The sequence below is a fragment of the Schistocerca americana genome, chromosome 7 (assembly GCF_021461395.2).
Source record: "Schistocerca americana isolate TAMUIC-IGC-003095 chromosome 7, iqSchAmer2.1, whole genome shotgun sequence".
Classification (NCBI taxonomy): domain Eukaryota; kingdom Metazoa; phylum Arthropoda; class Insecta; order Orthoptera; family Acrididae; genus Schistocerca; species Schistocerca americana.
The window spans coordinates 370,620,726-370,646,339 of record NC_060125.1 but is presented as its reverse complement, the minus strand read 5'-3'; the positions used below and the strand labels follow the sequence as shown (position 1 = coordinate 370,646,339).

Sequence of the window (25,614 nt, the reverse complement as noted above, 5' to 3'; positions counted from 1 at the left end):
CTTGGTTTAAGACCGACGCCAAGCTGAAAGGGCCCTAGAGTCTCCACAACTGTAAGATTTCTATACATGCCATACCGCAATTCGTAGCGGCCGATTGGGGCGGGGCGCCAAGCGGTCGAGGTCGAAGGCGCCAGGGACACCCGAGCGCTAAGGGGGGAGGGGGGGGGGGAATAGGGCAGGGGGTGACAAATGATTGGTCACTTGTGTGGAAAAATATTCTGGAACCTTGCCTGGGCATCTACAATCGAAGCAAGACCCAACTTCGTGTCCCGAAGACATCGACGTCATTATAAATGGAGACCAAGCTTGGATTGCACAAACTTGGGAGAAGGGAACTGGCTGTGGTCATTTTGTATGGAACATGGAGGAATTGATCTCAAGAAAGCCGCGAAGCTGTTTTTTTTTTTTTTTTTTTTTTTTTTTTTTTTTTTTTTTTTTTTATCATTCCGAATGCCACAGAGTCGTGTTTATTGACATCCACAGTGCAATCTACACTGTTCCGCACCATCGCCTAGGAACCAAATTACGAGGCAAGTTTAAAAAATATCGGGAATTTTTTTGAAGAATTTATTTATTCGTATACTTCAGTGATATCTCTTGTGTATAGAACTAGATGATATACACTTACGCCAGCCCATTTTCCAACACTTCTAATACTCTTACCATCGAGGGATAGCTTTTAGCGATGCCTATTGAATATCATCTATACTTGTAAAACGATGCCTTTTAAAGGTTTCCTGTTTGCTGGAAGCAGAAGAAATCCACGTAGACTATTTCTGACGAACATGGAGGCTGGGGCAGCATTACAGTATTAATGCGCGACAGTCAATGAAATGTGAGCAGGTGTATTAGTGTGGTGCAAAATCCATGGATTATTGTACTATAGATTTTTTTTTTTTTTTTTTTTTTTTTTTTTTTTTTACTGATACACGAAAATGGCGTTAAACTTGCAACTAGTACCCCATATTGTTCGTTCGACTTATGACAAGAACTCATCGTGCACTATGCTGTTAAAATCTAAGAACCCAGTGAACATAACTGTCACATTTGAGCGCACTTGTCAAGCTTTTCTCCATCTTGGCGATCTGGAATGCTTTACAATGGGACGATTGAACCTTACTTTCGACGTTTTCCGACGGGAAATTTGATACAAATTCCCTGATGCGAATTATACAAATAAGTAATCGTTGATACTACCAAAAACACGTCAACTTTTTGACAGCTGACAACAGACTAAATGACGTACATGAGTAACACTGTGCAGATACCTTTTACTCGTGTTGACCAATACAACAACGAAAAAATCGCGCGAATCGGACTAACACAACACGCGAAATTACAGAATTTCTCTTAATTTTTGAACACAACTCGCTAGCAAATAAGGGCTTTTTCAACTGATACACGATTCGATTGAGGGCTTAGGCTGTTTGCGAACAGAACACCCTATGTCATTCGTAGTGGAGAGGCATCCTCAGAAGCAAAGGCAGCCATGTGCGTATGACTTGGCTGATTATGTCTGTGCACCTACGAAGATGCGCGCAGACAACGCTGTTTGAAGATCTTATGAAATACAGACGGACTTGTAGATGGTCACAGCCTGGTGTAAATAATGGCAGCTCAAGATAAATAAATGTAACGTAATTTGCGTAGACTAAAGAATCCTATTTAAATTGATCACGCATTTGACAATCACTGGAATGAGTTACAAACTTCTAGTATATACAAGCTCCTGCCCGGACTACATAAACCTAACTGTGGGGGAGAAAAATGAGTGACGGACTGTTCTATTGGAAGTATCATAAGAAACTGTACTTTTATACATGAAAGAGTTCGCTTGCAAAATCCTTCTTAAACCAGTTCTTGATTGTTGTTCATCGGCCTGAACCCGTTAAAGTTGTAAAAACAAGAGAGATGGGAAAGAATCAAAGAACAGCTGCAGAATTGTTTCGTCAGCGTGAGAGTCAGGTAGCGATTGTGGCTACCTTCTCTCTCTCTCCCCCCCCCCCCCCCCCCCCATTAAAAACTTACCGGAACGCCGACTTTAGATGAGCTCCAGATGCCTAAGTAATAACAATAAGATACGTCAAATATCTTAGTATAATAAGATGATGATAATGAAACGAAATGTGTTGATAGGGCCTCCCGTCAGGTAGACCAGTCGCCTGGTGCAAGTCTTTTTTGGTGACGCCACTGTTCGATGGGGATGTGGTGGTGGTGGTGGTGGTGGTGGTGGTGGTGGTGGTGATGATGATGAAGAATAAGAAGAAGAAGACGAAGAAGAAGAAGAAGAAGACTACAGCAGTGCTGGGCACATCGCTTTGGCGTATCTTTCAAGAAAGACACCATTTGAGAAGCAGCTGTGCATAATAGATCTAATAATTATAATTGCAACAAACTTTCGAAACTTAGTAATTTATACGGTGTAAAATCGAAGTGTGCACTCACCATTATCAATATTCGACTTGGTACTAAAATTATGAACGTGTGTTTCCAGGTTAAAGTTACGCGAACATGTAAAATAGTGGGAATGCTGTATCTGAAAATGAGGCTACTTAGACCTGCGGAGGAGACGGGTATCTTTGTAAAGGACTTAAGTGACGGAAATGAACTGCAATAAATTAATATGTGACCAAGACATCGAATGCTAGATCGAGAACCACGTCGCATTTTTTTGTTGGCAGCACACATGGTCAGCGTGTGAACGGACATCTTTTTCTGGCTGGAATGTTTTCTGGAGCGAGTCAGGCAGCAAACAAATCCACTTGGGTTAACAGCAAGGAAAGCAAGTGCAAAAGTAACGTGTCTTAAACGAAACTTATAATTTTTTGGAATTTCTTGCCACATACGAGACTATTCATGATGCTGTATTCTCCAAGAGTTATCTCGAAGATTGGCTTGAACCGGAACTAGGAGACTACCAAGGAGGATTTAGACCCTGGAGATGCTGCCTAGATCAGATAATCACTTTGAAATTGATAATGGATTGCTATAAAAGAAGACAAAAACAAGAAGTTATAACCTTTGAAGACATAAAAAATTCTTATGGTTATGTCCACAGACCTTCAATAATGAGTATTCTAAGGAATTTCGATCTCCATCCCAAATTCATAAAATTGGTAAATTTTCCTCTAACAAACACCAAATTTGAAGTAAAGCTCAGAGGAGAAATATCTGAGCCATTTTCAAAGAATTGAAGCCAAGAAAGATCAAATAACATATTTAAATTGCTTGGGATGCGCAAATGAGTTAGCGTTACTATCTAACAACATTCAAGAAGCCAGAAATGGAGTAACAAGTCTACACAATATAGTACAAAAAATAGGACTCCAGATGTCATTTGAAAAGACTGTGACAATGACAGCAGATCCCCTAGTAATCAACCACATAACAGTAAATAACAGGATTGTAAAAATAGTGAAACAATGTAAATACCTAAGAGAAATTTTAAGATACAACCTGGACGAGAAACCTGCATGGCAAGTAAGAACTACTAAAATGATAAAAGCTCAAATTAACATGGTATACATACAATAATTTCTGTCAGTCAAAACTAAACTGAAACATTACAAGACGTTGGTTCAACCAGAGATGACATACGGAAGTGAAAATCTTCGCAAAGCCACCCAGAAAAACATTATCGACAAAATCCTGTAAGAAGAGAGAATAACAGCAGGAATTTGCATCAATAAGAAATATAAAAAAAGATGGACAGTGGTGAGTAGTTCCAAATGAAATTGTGTACAGCGAACTGGAGCCCATTACAGATGTATCCCTTTTTTGGTCACATTATGAAGACACCAGAAACCAGATAATGAAGAAAAATTGTAGAAAAATTTTGGAACATAAAGCACCAAGTAGGGTGGATCAAGGAAATCAGGGAGGATATGAACAAACAATAACAAGGGTATTTACATCTGAGGAAAGACAAAAAGATCAGAACGAATGAAAAGATACTGGCAATTCCGAAAGAAAACCATTTTAAGACGACGAGGAAAACGATTAACTGCGAAGTGGTCGAATGAGGCCGTAAAAGCAGAAGAAGAAGAAAAAGGAGAAGAATATAAATGGCTTCAGTAAAATGTTTGGGGTTACAATCAGGCTCTCCCCTTAGATCATCGCCAGGTGAGCGCGTCGAAGAAATATTCAATGAATTGCACTAGGAATCTTTATACGAAAGACGTTCTGTATGGCGAAGAGCGTTACTCAAAAAATGTCGCATTCTCACGTTTCAACAATACTCGAGAAATATACTACTGCATTCCCGCCGACATACGTCACTCGTAGGAATCAAAACGCCAGAATTCGACACGCTCTGCCTCAGAGAGAGACTTACAGATCGTCTTTTTTTATCATTTGCGAATGGAACAGGAAGGATGGGAAAATGGTACTACATCATGTACACTCGGCCGTGCACCGTGGATGAATGCGACTTTCGACAGGTCGTTTGTAACATGCGTCATGGGCTAGACAGTATGGCGTACGACCGAGTGTGTACGTTTAAGTCCGCCGACTTGGAACCGTGCCACTCCCCCTGAAGTTTGCGCAGTCAGCTGCGGGTAGCGCGTTCGGCAGTGAAGCCACACTCTTGGTTGAGGCAGAATGGAGCGTGGCGCGTCCTTGACCGGCAGGTGGCGCTCCGCAAGCACACGCGGGTCCCGCCCGGAAGGTCGGCTTCCTGCTTCCCGGTATGCCAGTCGTTGCCCCGACCCCGCTGTCGCGAGTGGTGACACACCACAAGCACAGCACTGGGCGCTCGCCAGCGCCGCGCACAAAGACTCGCTGCCCCCGCTCGCTAATTATACCCCGTGTTGCAGCCACACCTCCGTCTCCGGTTCGAGAGCACTTAAGACCCGTCCCATTTCAAATATTTCCATCCTCATTCCTCCGTCACGTTAGATGATTCCAATAGATTAGTGGACGTCGTTCACTATCCGTAAAACCATTAGTACAGTATTTGTAGAATAGCCATATTCCGATACTTCTGCCCCATCGTCGCTGATTCTGGAGAGTTTCGTGAGCCTTCGTGTAAGTCAGTCCCATACTGAGGTCATGAGCTCTGGGCAAATGCGGTAATCTCACTCTTGGAAGTGGTTTGCTGTTGTCTTACTCCTATCTGCCGTGAAATGTCAAATGCATTTCTGTCTACGTTAATTACGAGTAATCTCCTGAAATTGTTATGAGATCAGTTATAGTCTGCACTCATTATTTGTTTAACCGATAATTTCTTAACCTACCTTACAGATCGACAAAAATATTTCAAGTTCCAGCAGTAGGAGTATTGCTCATTCACATATTTACTTAACTTTTTTGTGTTAATAACAGTTTGTCCCCCCCCCCCCCCCCCCCCCCCCCCCCCCCCCCCCCCCATGAATCATGGACCTTGCCGCTGGTGGGGAGGCTTGCGTGCCTCAGCGACACAGATGGCCGTACCGTAGGTGCAACCACAATGGAGGGGTATGTGTTGAGAGGCCAGACAAATGTGTGGTTCCTGAAGAGGGGCAGCAGGCTTTTCAGTAGTTGCAGGGGCAACAGTCTGGATGATTGACTGATCTGGCCTTGTAACACCAACCAAAACGGCCTTGCTTTGCTGGTACTGTGAACGGCTGAAAGCAAGGGGAAACTACAGCCATAATTTTTCCCGAAGTCCTGCAGCTTTAGTGTATGGTTACATGATGATGGCGTCCTCTTGGGTAAAATATTCTGGAGGTAAAATAGTCCCCCATTCGGATCTCCGGGCGGGGACTACTCAAGAGGACGTCATTGTCAGCAGAAAGAAAACTAGCGTTCTACGCATTGGTGCGTGGAGTGTCAGATCCCTTAATCGGGCAGGTAGGTTAGAAAATTTAAGAAGGGAAATCGATAGGTTAAAGTTAGATATAGTGGGAATTAGTGAAGTTCGGTGGCAGGAGGAACAAGACTTTTGGTCAGGTGAATACAGGGTTATAAATACAAAATCAAATAGGGGTAATGCAGGAGTAGGTTTAGCTCTGCAGATGATGAAGAAATTGATGATATGTATGGTGAGATAAAGAATTTATTCAGGTAGTGAAGGGAGACGAAAATTTAATAGTCACGGGTGACTGGAATTCGATAGTAGGAAAAGGGAGAGAAAGAAACATAGTAGGAGAATAAGAATTGGGGGTAAGAAATGAAAGAGGAAGCCGCCTGGTAGAATTTTGCACGGAGCTTAACTTAATCATAGCTAACACTTGGTTCAAGAATCGTGAAAGAAGGTTGTATACATGGAAGAAGCCTGGAGATACTAGAAGGTATCAGATAGATTATATAATGGTAAGACAGAGATTTAGGAAACAGGTCTTAAATTGTAAGACTTTTCCAGGGGCAGATGTGGACTCTGACCACAATCTATTGGTTATGAACTGTAGAGAAGAAGAACGGGTAGCTTTGAGGGATGAAGTAGTGAAGGCAGCAGAGGATCAAGTAGGTAAAAAGACGAGGGCTAGTAGAAATCCTTAGGTAACAGAAGAAATATAGAATGTAATTGATGAAAGGAGAATATATAAAAATGCAGTAAATGAAGCAGGCAAAAAGGAATACAAACGTCTCAAAAATGAGATTGACAGGAAGTGCACCATGGATATATGTTTACAGGTATTTTTCTTTGAATATATTGGATAGACCATACCGTCCACAGGATTGGACAGTAGCACGAACGTAGAAAGACCCACCAAAATTCAAAAGGCACTCACAATAACGATGCACTATCACATAATCGCGCTATATGAAATTTGTGCCAGTGCAAAACAATTCTTTGCCGGAAAAAACTTCAGTGTGGCGTGCAGTTACTAACCATGCTTAGTGTATTTTAACCACATCTAAGCAGTTCACAATCTTAGCCATTTTGGAAGTGTTTCCATGCTTGGCACGAAAGCAAGTGATTATGCCCTTTTGGGTCCAGATAAACTGCTCCATTTCTGCATTATGACAATAACTGCACTGTTTTCCGCATCGCCTGAACACTCTTCATGTACCCTCCACTGATAGTGCTGCCACCTTCTGTTTGTGAGTGGTTACTTTACAGTGCCATTGAACATGGCATAGTTGCATTTATATGACTGGAGCATGTATATTGAAATATGCTATATCATGTGTCTACATAAAAAGCCTGGTTTCAACATTAAGTAAAAACATCAGATAGGCTACTAGAGCATGTTTCTCATCCAACAGATGTTGATACTCTGATACAAGTGAACAGTGGTTTGATAAATAATTTTCATTGTATATAGATTATTCCTTATGGATAAATAATAATTATAAAAAGTATTTTGTTTTGCAGGTTTTCCTTGAACAACGTACCAAGGAAGAAGTCCAAATGCTTGTTGGTGCAAGGACCGGTGGAGCTACACCATTGGTAATGGCATGCCGTAATGGCCATTATGATGTTGCAGAATATCTTGTGGAACGTTGTGGTGCTGATATAGAGCAGCCAGGTTCAGGTTAGTCTGGGAAAACATTCACTGTAAAACTTTTGTCTTCTGTATAGAGAATGGTATTTTAAAGGTGAAAGCAATATTTCCCATTCTCTGAAGTTTGTGCATCTGGAACCCCCAAGGAATGTTTCAGAAAATTGCATTTATTAAATTAAAATCATATTGAACTAGGAAATGCATTTTAATACATTGCTGTGTGTAACATGGTATTCATTTTAGTGGCTTTTGCTAGATCTGCTTGTGTGTTCATGTAATAACTTCTTGTTCCATTCCAGGTAAAATCCTCAGAAGATATATAAGATATATCTGTCACTGTATCTTTTCGTCATTGTACTAAATTGGGAATGGTGTTGTTGGTGTTGAGGAGGAGGATGGGAGGGTGGTGGTGCTGGTGGTAGTAGTAGTAGTAGTAGTAGTAGTGTGACCTGCCTTAAATGTAGGACTGAGCGATAGGTTTGGTATTTAACCCAGGACATTGATACTCAGTGTGTTGACCAAGAACATCATACCTCTTTTTTCCTTATCTGGCTGCTCAATTACTGCCGATAAAAATTTCTTATGCCAGCAGGATTGAAACTAAATGTTTCCATGTTAAGGATGCTGCTTTGTATTAATGACCTTGACGGTAGAGGAAGATTCCTCATTCCCATTAAAGTGCTCCTGGGAGAAGCCTGAATTGATGTCATGACTCCTTTTAGGTAGCTGATAAATTAACAAAACTACAACCATCCCCATGCTGAAATTTTCATAAAAATACAATGATAGGCCTTTGCAAATAAAGGACGGACGTCGTTAACCCTCTGCTTACCAGAAAACCTGTATAGGCCTTGCCTAGCATTTAGGGCTTTCAGGCCCGTGTTGTTTAAATTGACACAAATTGATACTGTCGTAACTACATAAGATGTGAACATCTTTTGAGATATAAATTCTTCTAAAATAATTTTTTAAGTTTTACATTTATACAAAATGAAATTTTTATACTTTTACTGCTGGCTTATATTCTTATTGCAAATTTGTGCGGAGTCTACAGACAGCAGCAGAATATTCTGAGCATACAGGTTTGGTGTACTTATAACATGTAATTTGACATTTACTATCTTTCTCCTCTACACAGTACGCCCATCTTCTCCTGTTCTAAGCTGGTGGTTTCACTGCCCTCCCTGGATCCAGTGCTACTAACGAAGTCATTGACTTCTTTATCGCTGCTAGTTGCTTTCCCAAATTGATGTTAGAAGTTGGACATCTCAGTTTCTTATTGGTATCCAACATCATCGAAATTATGTATGCATTCATTACACATACATCAATCATGTTGAAGAAAACCATCAATGGGTAGCACCTTGTTTTATCACTTCACACTGTAGCATCACATCTTCTGGTCCATGGTGTCAGTGCCACCCTTTGTGTCATTGTATTTCATTATAACTTCAGGCTTTGTTATTTGTGATGGTGACACCATTGGGTGATCATGAAAAGAGCTAAGGCCGTAACAACTTTGTTTTTCTTGGGAACATAAGAGGCTATCATCACACCTGGTTGTAAACCAAATAATATGGTGTATACGTCACGTCCTTTATTTTTATTAAAATGCCAGGCAGTTCACCTTTGTTTTTTCAGATTAGTACCAACTAGTGTCAGATATTTTGACAGCAAATAATGAGCTGACTCAAGAGATGTAAAAAAATTATCAGAGGTGATATTATGTCCAGACTTTTCAAGTTCAGTCACAGGGTTTTCAAAATTACATGGCTCTAGTTTCCTCCTTCTTCCCCAAATACACTTTCATCTTCCAGCAGTAGCTTGTTGCTCTGTTACAAATTGCCAAGAACTGTATTCTGTATCTACCAGGTTTTGATGGGATGTATTGTTGAAATGGAGAGCAACCTCGAAATGTGACCAGCATGTTCATCTCAAAAATTTCTGTTGTTGTCAGGCTACTGCACTTTCAAAACACAACACCCTCAGAACAGCATGGAAGTTTGTTGCGAGACATAATTTCTTTGAACAGTAGTTGGCCATTCTGAACATTCCAGATCTGACTTAGATCTTCATTTCTTGACTTGTAAACTACAGTCAGGGTCAGAATACCAAGAAACTTTTTCATGTCATGCATATCCATATCCATCCAATCCTCGTAAATGATTTGACCTACCTTGTTGGTCCACATGCACACTTTGTCAGTGAGGAGTACATGAAAGAACAACGCAAAACAGGATTCTTCATCACCAATCATTTTGATCTTCACCAGAAATTTCAGTTTGAGAAGTTGTAGCCCATATTTCATTCCCATTACAAGAAAACAATAAGTCACACTCATCAGAATTTGTACTAAATTGATATTCTTCATCTTCCTAAAGGGATTCTTCATGATCATGAGCTTTGTGGAGTTCTGAGTTTTCAGCGACATCTACCTCTTTATCATCATCATCAGTGGAAGATTTACACTCACTAGGTGGATTTTCAGAATCAGAAGACTGCTCCAGCAATTCCCTTATCCCATCAGCTGATAGTCCTTGTCTCCTTAACATTTTCAGTTTGTAGAACAGACAAATGTTGAGAAATAATGTGTGTGCATGAAGAACAAAGATTTTAACTATTGGCAAAAGTAGCCTTTTTAACCCTTTAACTGCTCTGGACACTTTCACGCGCGCACCACCAGTCCTTCTACCTGGTACTCTGAACGTGTCTACGCGCAAGCTTGAAGGACTCGTGGCGCGTTTAAACACGTTCAGAGCACACAGGGACAGGTACAAAGGTGCATGTGTTAACACGTCCAGAACAGTTAAAAGGTTAATATCATTTTAAGATTTGACTTTCTGCCTTGTTTTAAGGACAGTTTTGGCCTACTGATGGCATATATTGTATCTTACAGTTACGCAGTTACAGTAGCCAGTTTTCTTTAATGGGATCAGAATTTTTAATTTCTTCAATTGAAATCTTATCCAGGCCAGATGCCTAACCCATTCTCCTCTTCCCAAAAGCCGTTACAGATTCCTTTAATGTGAATGGTTTAGAAACATATGTGCTTTTTGGATTGTCTTTGTCTTGCATACAGTGGAAGAAAATTGTTTTCCCTTTAATGATTTGCTTTAATGCTATAATTGGCGCCTGGTTTCCTACATTAACTATTTCAGTATCATAACAGCCTCCAGGCTTCTCCTGTTCGTTTTTAACCTACCTAAAGTTGTGCCTCATTCAGAAATAAACTATCTGTGGTCTTACTGCTGGAAAAATCTGGCACACAATCAGTCTGTGTTGGGTGTTGGTAGACATGCAAGCACAAGCTTGAAGCATCACTGTGTGTGTTTCACATTGGCACTTCAGAAGTGGAAGGATTGGCAAGTGAATCACCTTTTAAAGGGGACATTCAAACATTACAATGTTGGTGCCCTATGGGAAGATCGTTCCATGTCGCCCTTGGTTTTGAGCAATAGATACTGAGGGAATCCATATTAATTTCAGGAGGCAAGTTGTTCATTGCCAAGAAGAACTGTTGTGCGACCACAGATTACTTTCTATAATTCTACAACAAATTGATGTAGGTGAGATGTGTGGAAGGTATTTCTTGTTGGCTACAGGTGATAATTGAACATGACCTTAGGCCCATCCTTGCCTTTCACTGTATGTTTGCAGAAGAGCGTAAATAATAAAAATGATTATACAGCAGTTAGTTGGTGGAACTGGTGTGGACAAAAGTTTGTCAGTGATCATTGGACACAACAAAAACATTATCACAAAAAATAGTTTTCGATAAGGGAAACAACATATGAATCATGTCCAGAAATTAAGAGTATGCAATTGTTCAAAAGAAGAAAAGGCAATATAGTTATGCATAATTTTACACATTCACAGGTGTACACGTACTAGTTTTAAAAATAGTCACCTTGGTTCTCAAGGCACTTTTTGAACTGAGGGCTCTTGCTGATAACTTCATCAGTGAAGTCTCCTGCCATCTCTTTGGCCCATTACTTGACAGCACTTGGTTCTTAATCATCAATAGAAAACGTTCTTGTACCATAAAAAACTTCAGAGATGTTAAAACATGAAAATCTGAAGGTGTCTGATCAAAGCTGCGAGTGGTGTGGTTAATGATGTACATACTGAATGAATCAAAGAGCTGCCTTCTGGTATTGGCTGTGTGGAGGATGTGATTTGTCGTGCAACAAGCGCAGTCCCTTTGTTAACATTCACCGTACTTTGTTTTGTCTCACTCAATTTTTTCAGAGTTTCACTGTACTGCACAGTATTAAAAGTATCTCCCTGGGACAGAAATTTAATGAGGAGAATCCTCTTAGAGTCCCTAAAGACAGGGGGCATGAGCTTTTGGCCTGGGGCGAGGGTTTTGAATTTCTTCACCAGGATGAGTGGTGTTGCTCGTTGTTGCTACTGCATTGTCTCCTTCTCAGGGATGTAGTGGACCACCAATGTTCTGTCACAAATCATGATAACATCAACTAATTGTACACATTTTATTTCAAAGGTTGTGAGAAATTCCTGTGAAGAGGTGATTCTGTCGACTTTGCTTGCGAGCTGTCATGGTATCCATCTTGCAAACAATTTTTGAAAACCAAGTGTATCAGAAAGGATTTCATGCAGAAGAAATCTGGAGATTTCTGGAAACGTTGTGTTCAACTTGCCCAAAGCCATTTGACAGTCCTCATGAATCATTTCTTTGATCTTGTCCACAGTCTCATCAGTCACAATTGAGGACCTCCCCAAGCTTTCTTCATTGTGAACATTTATCCAGTCAGCCTTACACTCTTGATACCACTTGCACACATTAGTACGATCATCACATAATACCCATAAACAGTTTTGATTTCAGCAGAAAATCTGGAAAGCTGCATTTTTCTTTCCAAGAAGAAACCAGATTATGCTCCTTTTGAAATTTCCTTTCAGATTGAAACTGTTTGCTGCACACTCGGCTGCATAGTGAAAATCTCATTATGCTCCTCTTGTTGAACTGGAGGGATTCAAAATAGTAATTCATTTCAAAATGGCATTACAACCCAAGTTTTCCGCCAGCTGAGTGCTACTGTGCGTTTCATTGCCAACACCTTGTCTCTCAATTTAGTGCTGCCAAATTTGTCTAAAGAAATGCCCTTGAGAGTATGCGTACTTTCTTGACATGCCTTGTATACATCTTAAGAAACTGGGTGAGTTGCATTACTTAGAAAATTAAATTTGGACTTGGATTGAGTTCAGACAGAAGAATGTTAGTATTAATTATTTCAGAGTTTGCTAAGCTTTATGTTCTTAACAAGCCACTTTAACAGGGCACAGTGAAGTGGTAAGGATAACAGGAAGTTACTCTGGTTCCTGTGGTTGCACCTCTGATCTATAGCAGCCGACAAGCACTATGTATGATGAATGCGTCTTCTATGTCTTACGAGAGTTGGCACAACTTCTCCTAGATTTCAGCATAGATTGAAAATTAATGTACCTTTCCTTGCTTTCCTTTTCTCCTATTCACTTCTTTCTCTCAGTGAAATAAATATCTGAAAAACACAAATTCCGTAACTGGGAAATGATTGCTAGTCTAGTCGTGCTGGTTTCAGCATATAGACTGTAAATAAATTTTATTTCCTGTGAATTAGCATGGAAAACGAATTGTATTACATTTTGTGAAGTGTATATAGGCTTCTTCTCTGTATTTATGTATTTGTGTATGTGAGCACAGTGGACCTTTACACTACATTGAACTGGAGTAATATGCTGGTTCACTGTTTCAGTTATGTTTGATGGTGAGACCATAGAGGGGGCTCCCCCTTTGTGGTGTGCTGCTGCAGCTGGGCATCTCTCTGTCGTCAGACTTCTGGTTAGGCATGGTGCATGTGTCAATAATACTACAAGGACCAACTCCACACCACTCCGAGCAGCCTGTTTTGATGGCCACTTCGAAATTGTTAAATTCCTTGTTGACAACGGAGCAGGTGATGACACCATCAGTAACATAAACTTATCAAATGATAATCCATTTTAAAGTGTGAAAAATCAACAAAATTATTTTGTTTCACTGGTATTTACTTACTAAAAACTGGCCTTTGGCTTGTCAGGGCAGCATCAGCTGACAGCAATTAGTGTGGTGCGCAATAGAGTAGAAAAATCTGAACTGTGACACACAAAAATATTACCAGTTTACAGAATCTTTCATCATGGACACTAGCTAGAAATTACAAATTAAGTGCTCGTCACTTGTGTTATATAGCAAATATATTAAAAATAGTTAGTGGCCTGTACTTACAGTGTGTTAAAACTGTACATAGAAAGAAGTTGAGAGTGGATAAACTAAAAAGTAAATAGTGGAGGATCAACAATGCAGGGAAAAGATAAATTGCTACTTACAGTAAAGATGACATATTAAGTTGCCGACAGACGCAGTGAAACAACACATATGCATTAACTTTTGCCTAAGCCTTCATCAGAAAAGGAAACACTTAATAAATGTCTCCACTACGTAATAAATCTGTTATATCTAAATGAGATGTGAGCCATGATACTGCATACATAAAATAGTTTTATAACTGAACTGTTACAGAGTTTTTTTGTCAGTTATACAATTTTCCTAAATATGGAATAGTATACTAGGTATATAAATTGTAGGTGGAGAGAAGAGGGGGGGGGGGGAGGGAGGAAAGGAAAGGGAAATGCCTCTTGATATCAGCTGCATCAGGTCTTTGTGTGGAATCAGCAGCAATGAATGAAAATGTCTTCCGGACTGGGATTCAAACCTGGGATCTCCTGCTTTCTAGGCAACTGCTTTAACCACTGCACCAACCAGACATACTGTTTCTCACAATTGTGCAGACTATCTTGGTACCCCTCGCAGCCGACCACATTCCCAACTGATGCCACTTAGCCACAGTTCCTGTCCATGTCCTCAATGCTCGCTACTTTGATGTTCCCACAGGAGGTCGGAAATGATTGTGCATCTGCACTCAAGATGGTGGACCCATTGCCCATCAAGGTGAGTGAATTATATGAATGAATGCTTGGTGTCCATTCTTTCACCTCAGTGGACAACAAATTCCTGCTGGAATCGCAAATTAGTGAGGATGGAGGACGTGGATGGGGACTGCGGATAGGTGGCACAAGGTGGGAATGTTGGTCGACCAAGGGGAGTACCAAGATAGTTCACACTATTGCGATAAATGCTGTGTTCGGGTGGCATAGGGGTTAATGCAACTGCCTAGTAAGCAGATCCCAGGTTCAAATTCCAGTGCAGCAGAAATTTTCACTCGTCGCTGCTGATTCTACATAAAGTGCAGCTGACATGAATAATCCCTTCACGTTAGTTTCCTTTCTCCTCCCTCCACCTTCAGTTTATTTAATATGTAGCACAGTTATGGATTCTGCATAATGTCTGTTCTTTCAGACCACACATTCATATAGTACACCAGTTGTTTCTAGGTGTGACTATTACTGCAAAATGGGCATAAAGGTGTGGCAGGATCTGTTGTCTTTGTTTATTGTGCACTTTTTTGTCAATTAAGTCGGGGCTGTAGCCATAGCCAAATGCAAAGAATTTCATTGTGCCTAGTTGTGTAATGAAATCATGTTTTGAAATGTGGATAGGAGGGAGATGATGCACAATGGAATGGAAGGCAGTAGGTTTGTATGATGTTCGATATTCGGAAAAAAGAGCATATTACAGTGTCTCTGAAAAAAGAACATATTAGAGTGTCTGTCTTCAGTTTTCTGTAGATTTTGAAACAACATTCGCATGTTCTGGTCTCTGTTAAGATCAAGGAAGTTCATGTACTTCCACCAAGCTCCTTAGTAAAATGTGGTGTTGTGTTGAGAGTTTATATGTCATGAGAATGTTCTAAGCTGTCTGGTGGTGACAGTCCACAGAGACTACTGAGCAGAGTGGCGCAGAGGTTACCACATTGGACTAGCATTCAGGAGGATGACAGTTCAAATACCTATCCAGCTATCCAGATTTAAGCATTCCATGGTTTCTGTAAATCATTTAAGGCAAATGCCAGGATGGTTCTTTCAGAAATGCTATGGCTGTATTCCTCCCTCAACCTGTAATCTGAGCTTGTGCTCAATCTCTTATGACCTCATTGTTCATGAGATGTTAAACTCCTTCTATAGGCACAGTTTAATGCTTACATATATAAAGAAATATTTACGCTGTGAAGATATTCATCTAAGAATAGCTTTTCAAAATGGTACGTCAAAATTTCTGCCTCTACATGGCTGAGAGAATACATCATAGCCGAGCCATCTAAATGCGTAAGAGGGTTCTTTAAAATTGAAAATAACTTTGTTCCAGGCACACTTGAATGACATGGCTTGTCTCTTCTACTTCTGCAGGGTAGACACCAGCTCCGCATAGCGATACTTTAAAGTGGTATGAAGTTCTTTTATTGGCATGTTCGAAAATGTTGTTTAACTCTTTGCACTCCATAATGCAGACTCAGGGTGTCTCTGTGCACTTGTTTTTAAATTGTCTGTGAGTGCGCCACAAAGAATTGCATGACTCTTTGTGGAAACAGTGAGGTACCTGATCGACAGTTAAGGTGTACGTTAAAACGAGAAATGCTCTTTCATTCAAAAATATTTACTAAAGCTGAACAACACACAACTTTTCATTGTGTGATATTTGTTGAAACTTGATTCCATCATCTTTTCACTCGCACTGTGTACAAATGAATCCATGTTGTCATTTTTCCTCCGAAAGGACTGTGCGTGGAGACCTATCCATTTTGCACCAACTTGAACATAAGAATTAAAACCTTTCTCACAGCATGAGTGCCACAGTTAATGTAGGCTTCCCTAGATAGCAGTATTTATTTATTTATTTACATTTCTAGTTCAGTAGGACCAAATTGAGGAGCAAATCTCAAAGGTCATGGAACGTGTCAGTACATGAAATTACAACATAAAAGTAATAACAGATAAAAATAAATGTTCATGAACCTGAAAAAATTTAGTCCATAAGTTAAGTAAACGCTATCAGCAATATAATAAGAATCTACTTAATTTTTCGAGGAACTCCTTGACAGAATAGAAGGAGTGGCCCATGAGGAAACTCTTCAGTTTTGATTTGAAAGCACGTGGATTACTGCTAAGATTTTTGAATTCGAGTGGCAGCTTATTGAAAATGGATGCAGCAGTACACTGCACACCTTTTTGCACAAGAGTTAAGGAAGTCTGATCCAAATACAGGTTTGATTTCTGCAAGTATTAACCGAGTGAAAGCTGCTTATTCTTGGGAATAAACTAATATTGGTAACAAGAAACGAAAATAAGCAATACACATATTGAGAGGCCAATGTCAAAATACCCAGACTCATGAACAGAGGTCGACAAGAGGTTCGTGAAGTCACACCACTTGTTGCCCGAACCGCCTGTTCCTGAGCCAAAAATATCCTTGTAGAATGGGAAGAGTTACCCCAAAATATAATACCATACGACATAAGCGAATGAAAATAAGCGAAGTAGACTAATTTTCGTGTCGAAGCATCACTCACTTTTGATACCGTTCGAATAGTAAAAATGGCAGTATTAAGTCTTTGAACATGATCCTGAACGTGGGCTTTCCACGACAGCTTACTATCTATCTGAACACTTAGAAATTTGAACTGTTCAATTTCAGTAATCATACGCCCGTTCTCTGAAATTAAAACGTCAGGTTTTGTTGAATTGTGTGTTAGAAACTGTAAAAACTGAGTCTTACTATGATTTAACGTTAGTTTATTTTCTACAAGCCATGAACTGAGGTCATGTACTGCAATATTTGAAACCAAGCCAGTGTTGTACACAACATCCTTTACTACCAAGCTAGTGTCATCAGCAAACAGAAATATTTTGGAGTGACCCGTTATACTAGAGGACATACTATTTATATAAATAAGGAACAGGAGTGGCCCCAACACTGATCCCTGGGGCACCCCCTACTTTACAGTACCCCACTCAGATCACTTCACAGCCGTTATCAACATTGTGAATAATGACCTTTTGCTGCCTGTTGCTAAAGTAAGAGGTGAACCAGTTGTGAGCTACTCCCCGTATTCGGTAATGGTCCAACTTCTGGAGCAATATTTTGTGATCAACAGTGCAGTGTTGGTGCCTAGTATAGTCAGATTCACATTGGAGCATATGAGAGCTGTAAAAAAAAAAAAAAAAAAAAAAAAAAAAAAGTGTTGAATGAGGCTTTGCATCTGAGTGGAAAACAAAATTTGCAATGTCAAGTGCCACCTGCCATCCCTTTGGCATGGAAAAACGTTAAGGTAGATAAACTTATTATGATTCATTGATAAAGTCTGTTGAATTTACAATACAGATTGATAACCTGTGGACAGTAAAGAAATAAATGCAGACTTGTTGTGCAAGTGCAACAGACTCTACTGTTATAGTAAATGTAATATAATGCTCAGCAGTTTTTAGGTTTGACATTTTGTGAGATTTAGAAATACATTGGTAATATTGATAAAAATTTAATTGAGCTGCAATTGGTTATTAGTTATTAAAAATTTTCTCTCTTGTTTACTTTTCTATTTCTCAGTTTTAACACTTATTTAGTTATTTTCATTTCTACAGATATTGAAGTGGCAAATAGGCATGGTCACACCTGCCTGATGATTGCTTGTTACAAGGGTCACTTTCGGATAGCCAAGTTTCTCCTCAGTCTGAACGCCAGTGTGAACAGGAAGAGTGTTAAAGGCAACACTGCTCTTCATGACTGTGCTGAGTCAGGCAGCTTGGAAATCCTCAAGTTACTTATTGCACATGGCGCTCAGATGGATGTAGACTCATATGGTAATTGCACCTAAATATTTATTCTGTTAAGATAGTGTTTTACATGAAAATTGCTTGACATATCATATTTGAAATGTGTTTTTCTATTGCAATTAACAATATATATTACTAAAAACTACTTGACTATGAACCAATGAAAACAAGTTTTTGAGAGGGCTCAATGGGAGCTACAGTACTATGATTTTTGACTTGTAGTATCTGTTAAAAAGTCATCAATGAAGTATGAGTTTTGGATTGTTAAATTCTTTGATTTTAGTTTATTTGAGATATAATAATCATTAAAATTTAGAAGCATATGACAACGCAGTATTACAACTAAAAGAATGGTTGGTTAGAAGAAAGGAAGAGGTATAAAGAAGACAAGTTAAAGGTTAAATAGGAAACGACAAAGTCATTCAGAACACAGGGTAGTGAGACAAATTTCAGTTGGGTTGAAAGGAAAATCCTACAACAGGCAGAATTTTTTTTTTTCAGATACTGGTTGATTGTGCGAATTGGATGTAGAACATAACAATGGATTTATGTTATCCTGTTACCACTTATCCACTGACAACAATAATTTGACATAATTGTTCCCAGCACTATAATTGTTCCTTTCAGACAGACAGGTGGATAACACTGCCACTCCATCACATTTATATGAATTTCATGTGAGGCAACATTTTACATTTTTAAAACAGTGGCTTTGTTGTGGTTTGCTGACAGTGACTTCATGTCAAATTCAAACATCAATCATGTTGGACAGTAGTTATGTTTTTTGGTAAAAGTTAAAATGTGGCATTTGTCACCAAGTAGGTCTCGCTTATAATAAGTATGGATTTCTACAGGTGAAGTAATACAATTCATTCCTTGTCTGGACATGATGTAATTCTATGTAAGATGTTTGAACTAAAAATCTTTTGCTACTTTTTGTAACTTACTATCTTTCATTCTTACTGCTGCTGGAAAGAAACCAACTACTACTTTAAGTAGGAGTTACCATTTCATTGAAAACTGAATTTGGTTTTTATATTTACTATACAAAATTAATTCATTAATGTTAAAAAAGCATCTCAAAACAAGATACGCTATGGAACTTGAGACAAATGAGATCCACTTATTATGCAAAACATTAAAAAATGGAACATCAAGCAATATAGAAATAAAATTATGTATTTTGCTGCAGGCATGACGCCTCTTTTGGCTGCAAGCGTTACTGGGCATACACATATTGTAGAATATCTAATTAAATTACCAAATCTTGTATCCAGACATGAGCGTGTTGATGCTTTGGAACTACTCGGAGCAACATATGTTGACAAAAAGCGAGATATGATTGGTGCTCTGGGTCTTTGGAAAAGAGCAATGGATGACAGGTAAGCCTGTAATCATATTCTTCTGATTTGGTATTTTGTAAGTTGTTGATCTTGTGTATTGTTATGTTCTAATAAAGCAACAGACATAGCACTTTCTTGGACTGTGAGATCCGTGCTGCCTTTCCAGTCCATATAAATATGTGTTGATCTTTGGTTCTGATATTTAGAAGCATTTGACTGAGAGTGCTTTGAATACAACTCTGTAAATGTTTAGCATTGGTAATGCATGTCACCAAACACCTCAAAGCCTGGCAGCCTAGTGTACCACAGCTAGGGTTATTGAAGGTTATGCTACTATGTGCAGATTTTTGGGACATTGGTATTCTGTCCAAGGTGAAATTATATTAGGAGTGATCAACTGAAGGAAATCAGGCAGTGGCTCCAGGACATGGGTTAAACCTAGCTACTTCTGCACACTTTTATCCATCCATTGGCTGTACAATAAATTAACATGGAGCATTGAAAACCAACTTCTATTTATTTCTATTTCATGATAATAAATTGCAGAACTTCAGGATCAAAAGCAAAAATGATATATAGTATGGCTGTGATAAATGTGATGCAACAATAAAGGCCAAATTGAATTTTTATCAGGCCAAGGATTTTGCTGAAGAATAGAGCAGTGTGGGAATGCGGACATAACTTTTATTCTAAGAAACAAAATTAAAAGGAATATTACGGATATTGTGCCATCCTTGTTTTGAATTTAAATGAAATATATTTTATCAAATACAGTCCAGTGTATGTACAAAAGTGCTCACATTTTAATGAAGAGGTAGAAGAGCTCTGTGAAAAGTTATAGAAAATGACATATGACAAGTAACAACAGTAGCAAATGACGACGAAAATCTCTGTGCAGACGTTGGATACAAACTAAAGAAAAGTTATTCGTATGGAAGCTTTGGTTCTGAAAACAGAAATGACTGAAATTAGTGAAATTTTTTCCAGAAAAATTCGTTTGTTCTTAGCAAATTTTTCTAGAAAAAATCACACAGTATCTTGGCAAAGCAAGGATTAAATGGAACTAACATGAAATAGGTCGCATTTTGCTAGACAGTATAAAATTTACAAGATTTGTTCATCCTAAACCACTTAAGAAACTCCCATAATTACAGATGCATAATATGGAGAACAAAAAAAGTACAAGGCTAGAAAGAACAGAAAGGCAGAAATGGAGATTTTAATTTATTTAAGAGTAGTCTACTAGGGGCAACAGATTCAGGATATTAAAAGGTCAGTATTACATAAATCTGGGCAGAAGGGGCATCTGTTCAGCAGAGGTACTTCAGAAAACAGCAAGAGATGTTTTAAAAAAATCAAATGGAACAAGGCAACTACTGAAGAGGGAGAAATACTTTCAAGCAAATAATGAGACAAACATTATAGAAAGTGCTGATAAATGAAATTGTTAAGGAGTTTCATCAAGGATGTGAGAAGTTACCTCATAGAAATGATTGAAAACAGTTGGAATGTGAAGAAAACTTATTTCACTTCTGTCACTTATGTTGGGTAGACACCACATTCCATCAATTAAGATGGCAGAGAACACAGCAATAAACAACTGAGAGAGAACTGTACAAATATTCAGAAATTTCTGTAAATGTTTATATAATTCACCGAACGAAAGCGCTGGCAGGTCGATAGACACACAAACACAAACATACACACAAAATTCTAGCTTTCGCAACCAACGGTTGCCTCATCAGGAAAGAGGGAAGGAGAGGGAAAGACGAAAGGATGTGGGTTTTAAGGGAGAGGGTAAGGAGTCATTCCAATCCCGGGAGCGGAAAGACTTACCTTAGGGGGAAAAAAGGACAGGTATACACTCTCACACACATACATATCCATCCACACATACAGACACAAGCAGACATATTTAAAGACAAAGAGTTTGGGCAGAGATGTCAGTCGAGGCGGAAGTGTAGAGGCAAAGAAGCCTTTCCAGCAAACCTCAACCTCCTCTCATTGCACACAAACCCAGTCTCTCCCATCTACTCAATCTCCCACTTCCAGCTCCACTCCCTCCAAAACCTCAAAATCCCGATCAGCACAATCTGGAACCACAACAACCCTAATTCAGTAGTTAACCTTTCCTCCAAACCTCTCTCTCAATCCGAAACCTCTGTCCTATCCAAAGGCCTCACCTTCAGCCCCACTTCCAGATTCAACCAAACAGCCCTCGTCAAAGATTTACTGTCCTACACTCGTACTCTCTGCTGGAAATATCACTTTGCCACGAAGAAAAATGATCCTAATCCTACTCCTAATGATCCATCTCCCCAAGACACCATCCAAATTGAACCCTGCCTGGAACAGTTCCGTCCTCCGTCACAGCGGGACCCACCTCCTCTTCCTCAAAATCACCCTCTCCAAACCTTCCAGGAATTTCTGACTTCCAGGCTTGCATCTCAACCCTTCTTAAAAAAACCTTAATCCTACAACCAACATCACCACTGCTGAAGCCCAGGCTATCCGTGATCTGAAGGCTGACCGATCCATCGTCATTCTTCCGGCGGACAAGGGTTCCACGACCGTGGTACTTGATCGTGGATAGTATGTGGCTGAGGGACTGCGTCAGCTTTCAGACAACACCACATACAAAGTTTGCCAAAGTAACCCCATTCCCGATGTCCAGGCGGAGCTTCAAGGAATCCTCAGAACCTTAGGCCCCCTGCAAAACCTTTCACCTGACTCCATCAACCTCCTGACCCCACCGACACCCCGCACCCCTACCTTCTGCCTTCTTCCTAAAATCCACAAAGCCAATCATCCCGGGCGCCCCATTGTAGCTGGTTACCAAGCCCCCACAGAATGTATCTCTGCCTACGTAGATCAACACCTTCAACCCATTACATGCAGTCTCCCATCCTTCATCAAAGACACCAACCACTTCCTCAAACTGGAATCCTTACCCAATCTGTTACCCCCGGAAACCATCCTTGTAACCATTGATGCCACTTCCTTATACACAAATATTCCGCACGTCCAGGGCCTCGCTGCGATGGAGCATTTCCTTTCACGCCGATCACCTGCCACCCTACCTAAAACCTCTTTCCTCATTACCTTAGCCAGCTTCATCCTCACCCACAACTTCTTCACTTTTGAAGGCCAGACATACCAACAATTAAAGGGAACAGCCATGGGTACCAGGATGGCCCCTTCGTACGCCAACCTATTCATGGGTCACTTAGAGGAAGCCTTCTTGGTTACCCAGGTCTGCCAACCCAAAGTTTGGTACAGATTTATTGATGACATCTTCATGATCTGGACTCACAGTGAAGAAGAACTCCAGAATTTCCTCTCCAACCTCAACTCCTTTGCTTCCATCAGATTCACCTGGTCCTACTCCAAATCCCATGCCACTTTCCTTGACGTTGACCTCCACCTGTCCAATGGCCAACTTCACACGTCCGTCCACATCAAACCCACCAACAAGCAACAGTACCTCCATTATGACAGCTGCCACCCATTCCACATCAAACGGTCCCTTCCCTACAGCCTAGGTCTTCGTGGCAAACGAATCTGCTCCAGTCCGGAATCCCTGAACCATTACACCAACAACCTGACAACAGCTTTCGCATCCCGCAACTACCCTCCCGACCTGGTACAGAAGCAAATAACCAGAGCCACTTCCTCATCCCCTCAAACCCAGAATCCCCCACAGAAGAACCACAAAAGTGCCCCACTTGTGACAGGATACTTTCCGGGACTGGACCAGACTCTGAATGTAGCTCTCCAGCAGGGATACGACTTCCACAAATCCTGCCCTGAAATGAGATCCATCCTTCATGAAATCCTCCCCACTCCGCCAAGAGTGTCTTTCCGCCGTCCACCTAACCTTCGTAACCTGTTAGTTCATCCCTATGAAATCCCCAAACCACCTTCCCTACCCTCTGGCTCCTATCCTTGTAACCGCCCCCGGTGCAAAACCTGTCCCATGCACCCTCCCACCACCACCTACTCCAGTCCTGTAACCCGGAAGGTGTACACGATCAAAGGCAGAGCCACCTGTGAAAGCACCCTCGTGATTTACCAACTGACCTGCCTACACTGTGATGCATTCTATGTGGGAATGACCAGCAACAAACTGTCCATTCGCATGAATGGACACAGGCAGACAGTGTTTGTTGGTAATGAGGATCACCCTGTGGCTAAACATGCCTTGGTGCACAGCCAGCACATCTTGGCACAGTGTTACACCGTCCGGGTTATCTGGATACTTCCCACCAACACCAACCTATCCGAACTCCGGAGATGGGAACTTGCCCTTCAGTATATCCTCTCTTCTCGTTATCCGCCAGGCCTCAATCTCCGCTAATTTCAAGTTGCCGCCACTCATACCTCACCTGTCTTTCAACAACTTCTTTGCCTCTACACTTCTACCTCGACTGACATCTCTGCCCAAACTCTTTGTCTTTAAATATGTCTGCTTGTGTCTGTATGTGTGGATGGATATGTGTGTGTGTGTGTGTGTGTGTGTGTGTGTGTGAGAGAGAGAGAGAGAGAGTGTATACCTGTCCTTTTTTCCCCCTAAGGTAAGTCTTTCCGCTCCCGGGATTGGAATGACTCCTTACCCTCTCCCTTAAAGCCCACATCCTTTCGTCTTTCCCTCTCCTTCCCTCTTTCCTGATGAGGCAACCGTTGGTTGCGAAAGCTAGAATTTTGTGTGTATGTTTGTGTTTGTTTGTGTGTCTATTGACCTGCCAGCGCTTTCGTTCGGTAAGTCACCTCATCTTTGTTTTTATATATATTTTTTCCCACGTGGAACGTTTATAAAATTCGAGTCACACACAGATGATGGTGATGGTGGTGATGTAATTATTGAAGTAATGCCAGACAAACTGTCTAAAGTTATATGAAGTCTGAAGCTAACACTAAGTAAATTAAAAAAGGCCATGTAACACTACGCTACTGCGTACGATACTTATTAAAGCCTGTACTGTGGTAAGTTGACGGGCTTCACCTTATAAGAAAGGATTTTGGTATATATGTTGACCGCGTGTACCAGAATGGAGGTAAAATCAGACTTTCACCCACTCAGTAACAACAATGATGTGTCAAGCAAGCCTGAAGTGCAACTACACGTTATGACGGACAAGAAACAACACAGCAGATGCTAACAATTTGTTAATAAAACGGTCGCCAGCCTAATTAGGCATTAACTGAGTTTCTTCCCTGTACAAGTTGCTGTACTTTCATACAAAACAACACGTAATAACACTGCATAATGTGGTAACTTTTAGAACCAGAAAATCTACTGAACTAATAATTTCACTTTCTGTACTAACATGGACAAGCCATAAATACACAACAAAACACTATAATGTTTACTACAAACTTCGTACTGTCTATTGATCTGATTAAAATCGGGCATAGGTTACCCTAGAAATAGCACTTTCGAAACACACATACAGTGTCAATTTTGATAAATGTAAAACACTGATAACTTTTGGGTTTCATATTGGCTTTAACTTTACTGTTCTAATCAGTTTAGAACACTTCAGAATTCAAATGAATAAAAAAAAAAGGGGGGGGGGCTGAAACTGTTATGATCACTGTATTGAAACTATTATCTATTGAAAGCATTAAGCACTCAAGATTTCCAATATATGAATTACTACTCTTTTTATCATATTTCCTGTTCATTTAACTACCATTATTTTCGTCTCAAATTAATTAAACTTCATTACTAAACCAATTTCAACATTATCTTCAAACTTTGTCAGACCTATATATTCATTAACAACAAAGTTCTTTAAACATCATTCTAACATAGATAGGTCTGCAGGTAAGTATCATTAACATAAACTTTAAATCTTCATTTCGGGACACTCGGATTGCACAACATGTGGAAAGGACCCTGTCTAGGTTAGTGATGAGGATAATTAAATGATAGGACAGTTCTGGTAAAAGTTAAGTTGTTATTGAACAGTCAGGAACAAAAGTAACACTGGTCCACACGAATACAGTACTAAAAGTTTCAACCTGTTCGTGTCGATGCGGCGGTTGGTGGGCGGCGAGATGGCGAGGTGCAAAGC

General features: G+C 40.1%; 1 protein-coding gene across 2 annotated transcripts in view; it reads left to right on the top strand.

Annotated features, from left to right (window-relative positions):
• Positions 1-25,614, top strand: part of LOC124621997 (protein fem-1 homolog CG6966) — a 130,558-nt gene that overhangs the window by 83,633 nt on the left and 21,311 nt on the right. For both annotated transcript variants that reach the window (XM_047147542.1, XM_047147543.1), the window contains exons 2-5: positions 7,298-7,457; positions 13,184-13,384; positions 18,003-18,221; positions 19,387-19,576. In XM_047147542.1, the coding sequence (XP_047003498.1) occupies positions 7,298-7,457; positions 13,184-13,384; positions 18,003-18,221; positions 19,387-19,576 (770 nt within the window). The remainder of the gene's footprint in view (positions 1-7,297; positions 7,458-13,183; positions 13,385-18,002; positions 18,222-19,386; positions 19,577-25,614) is intronic.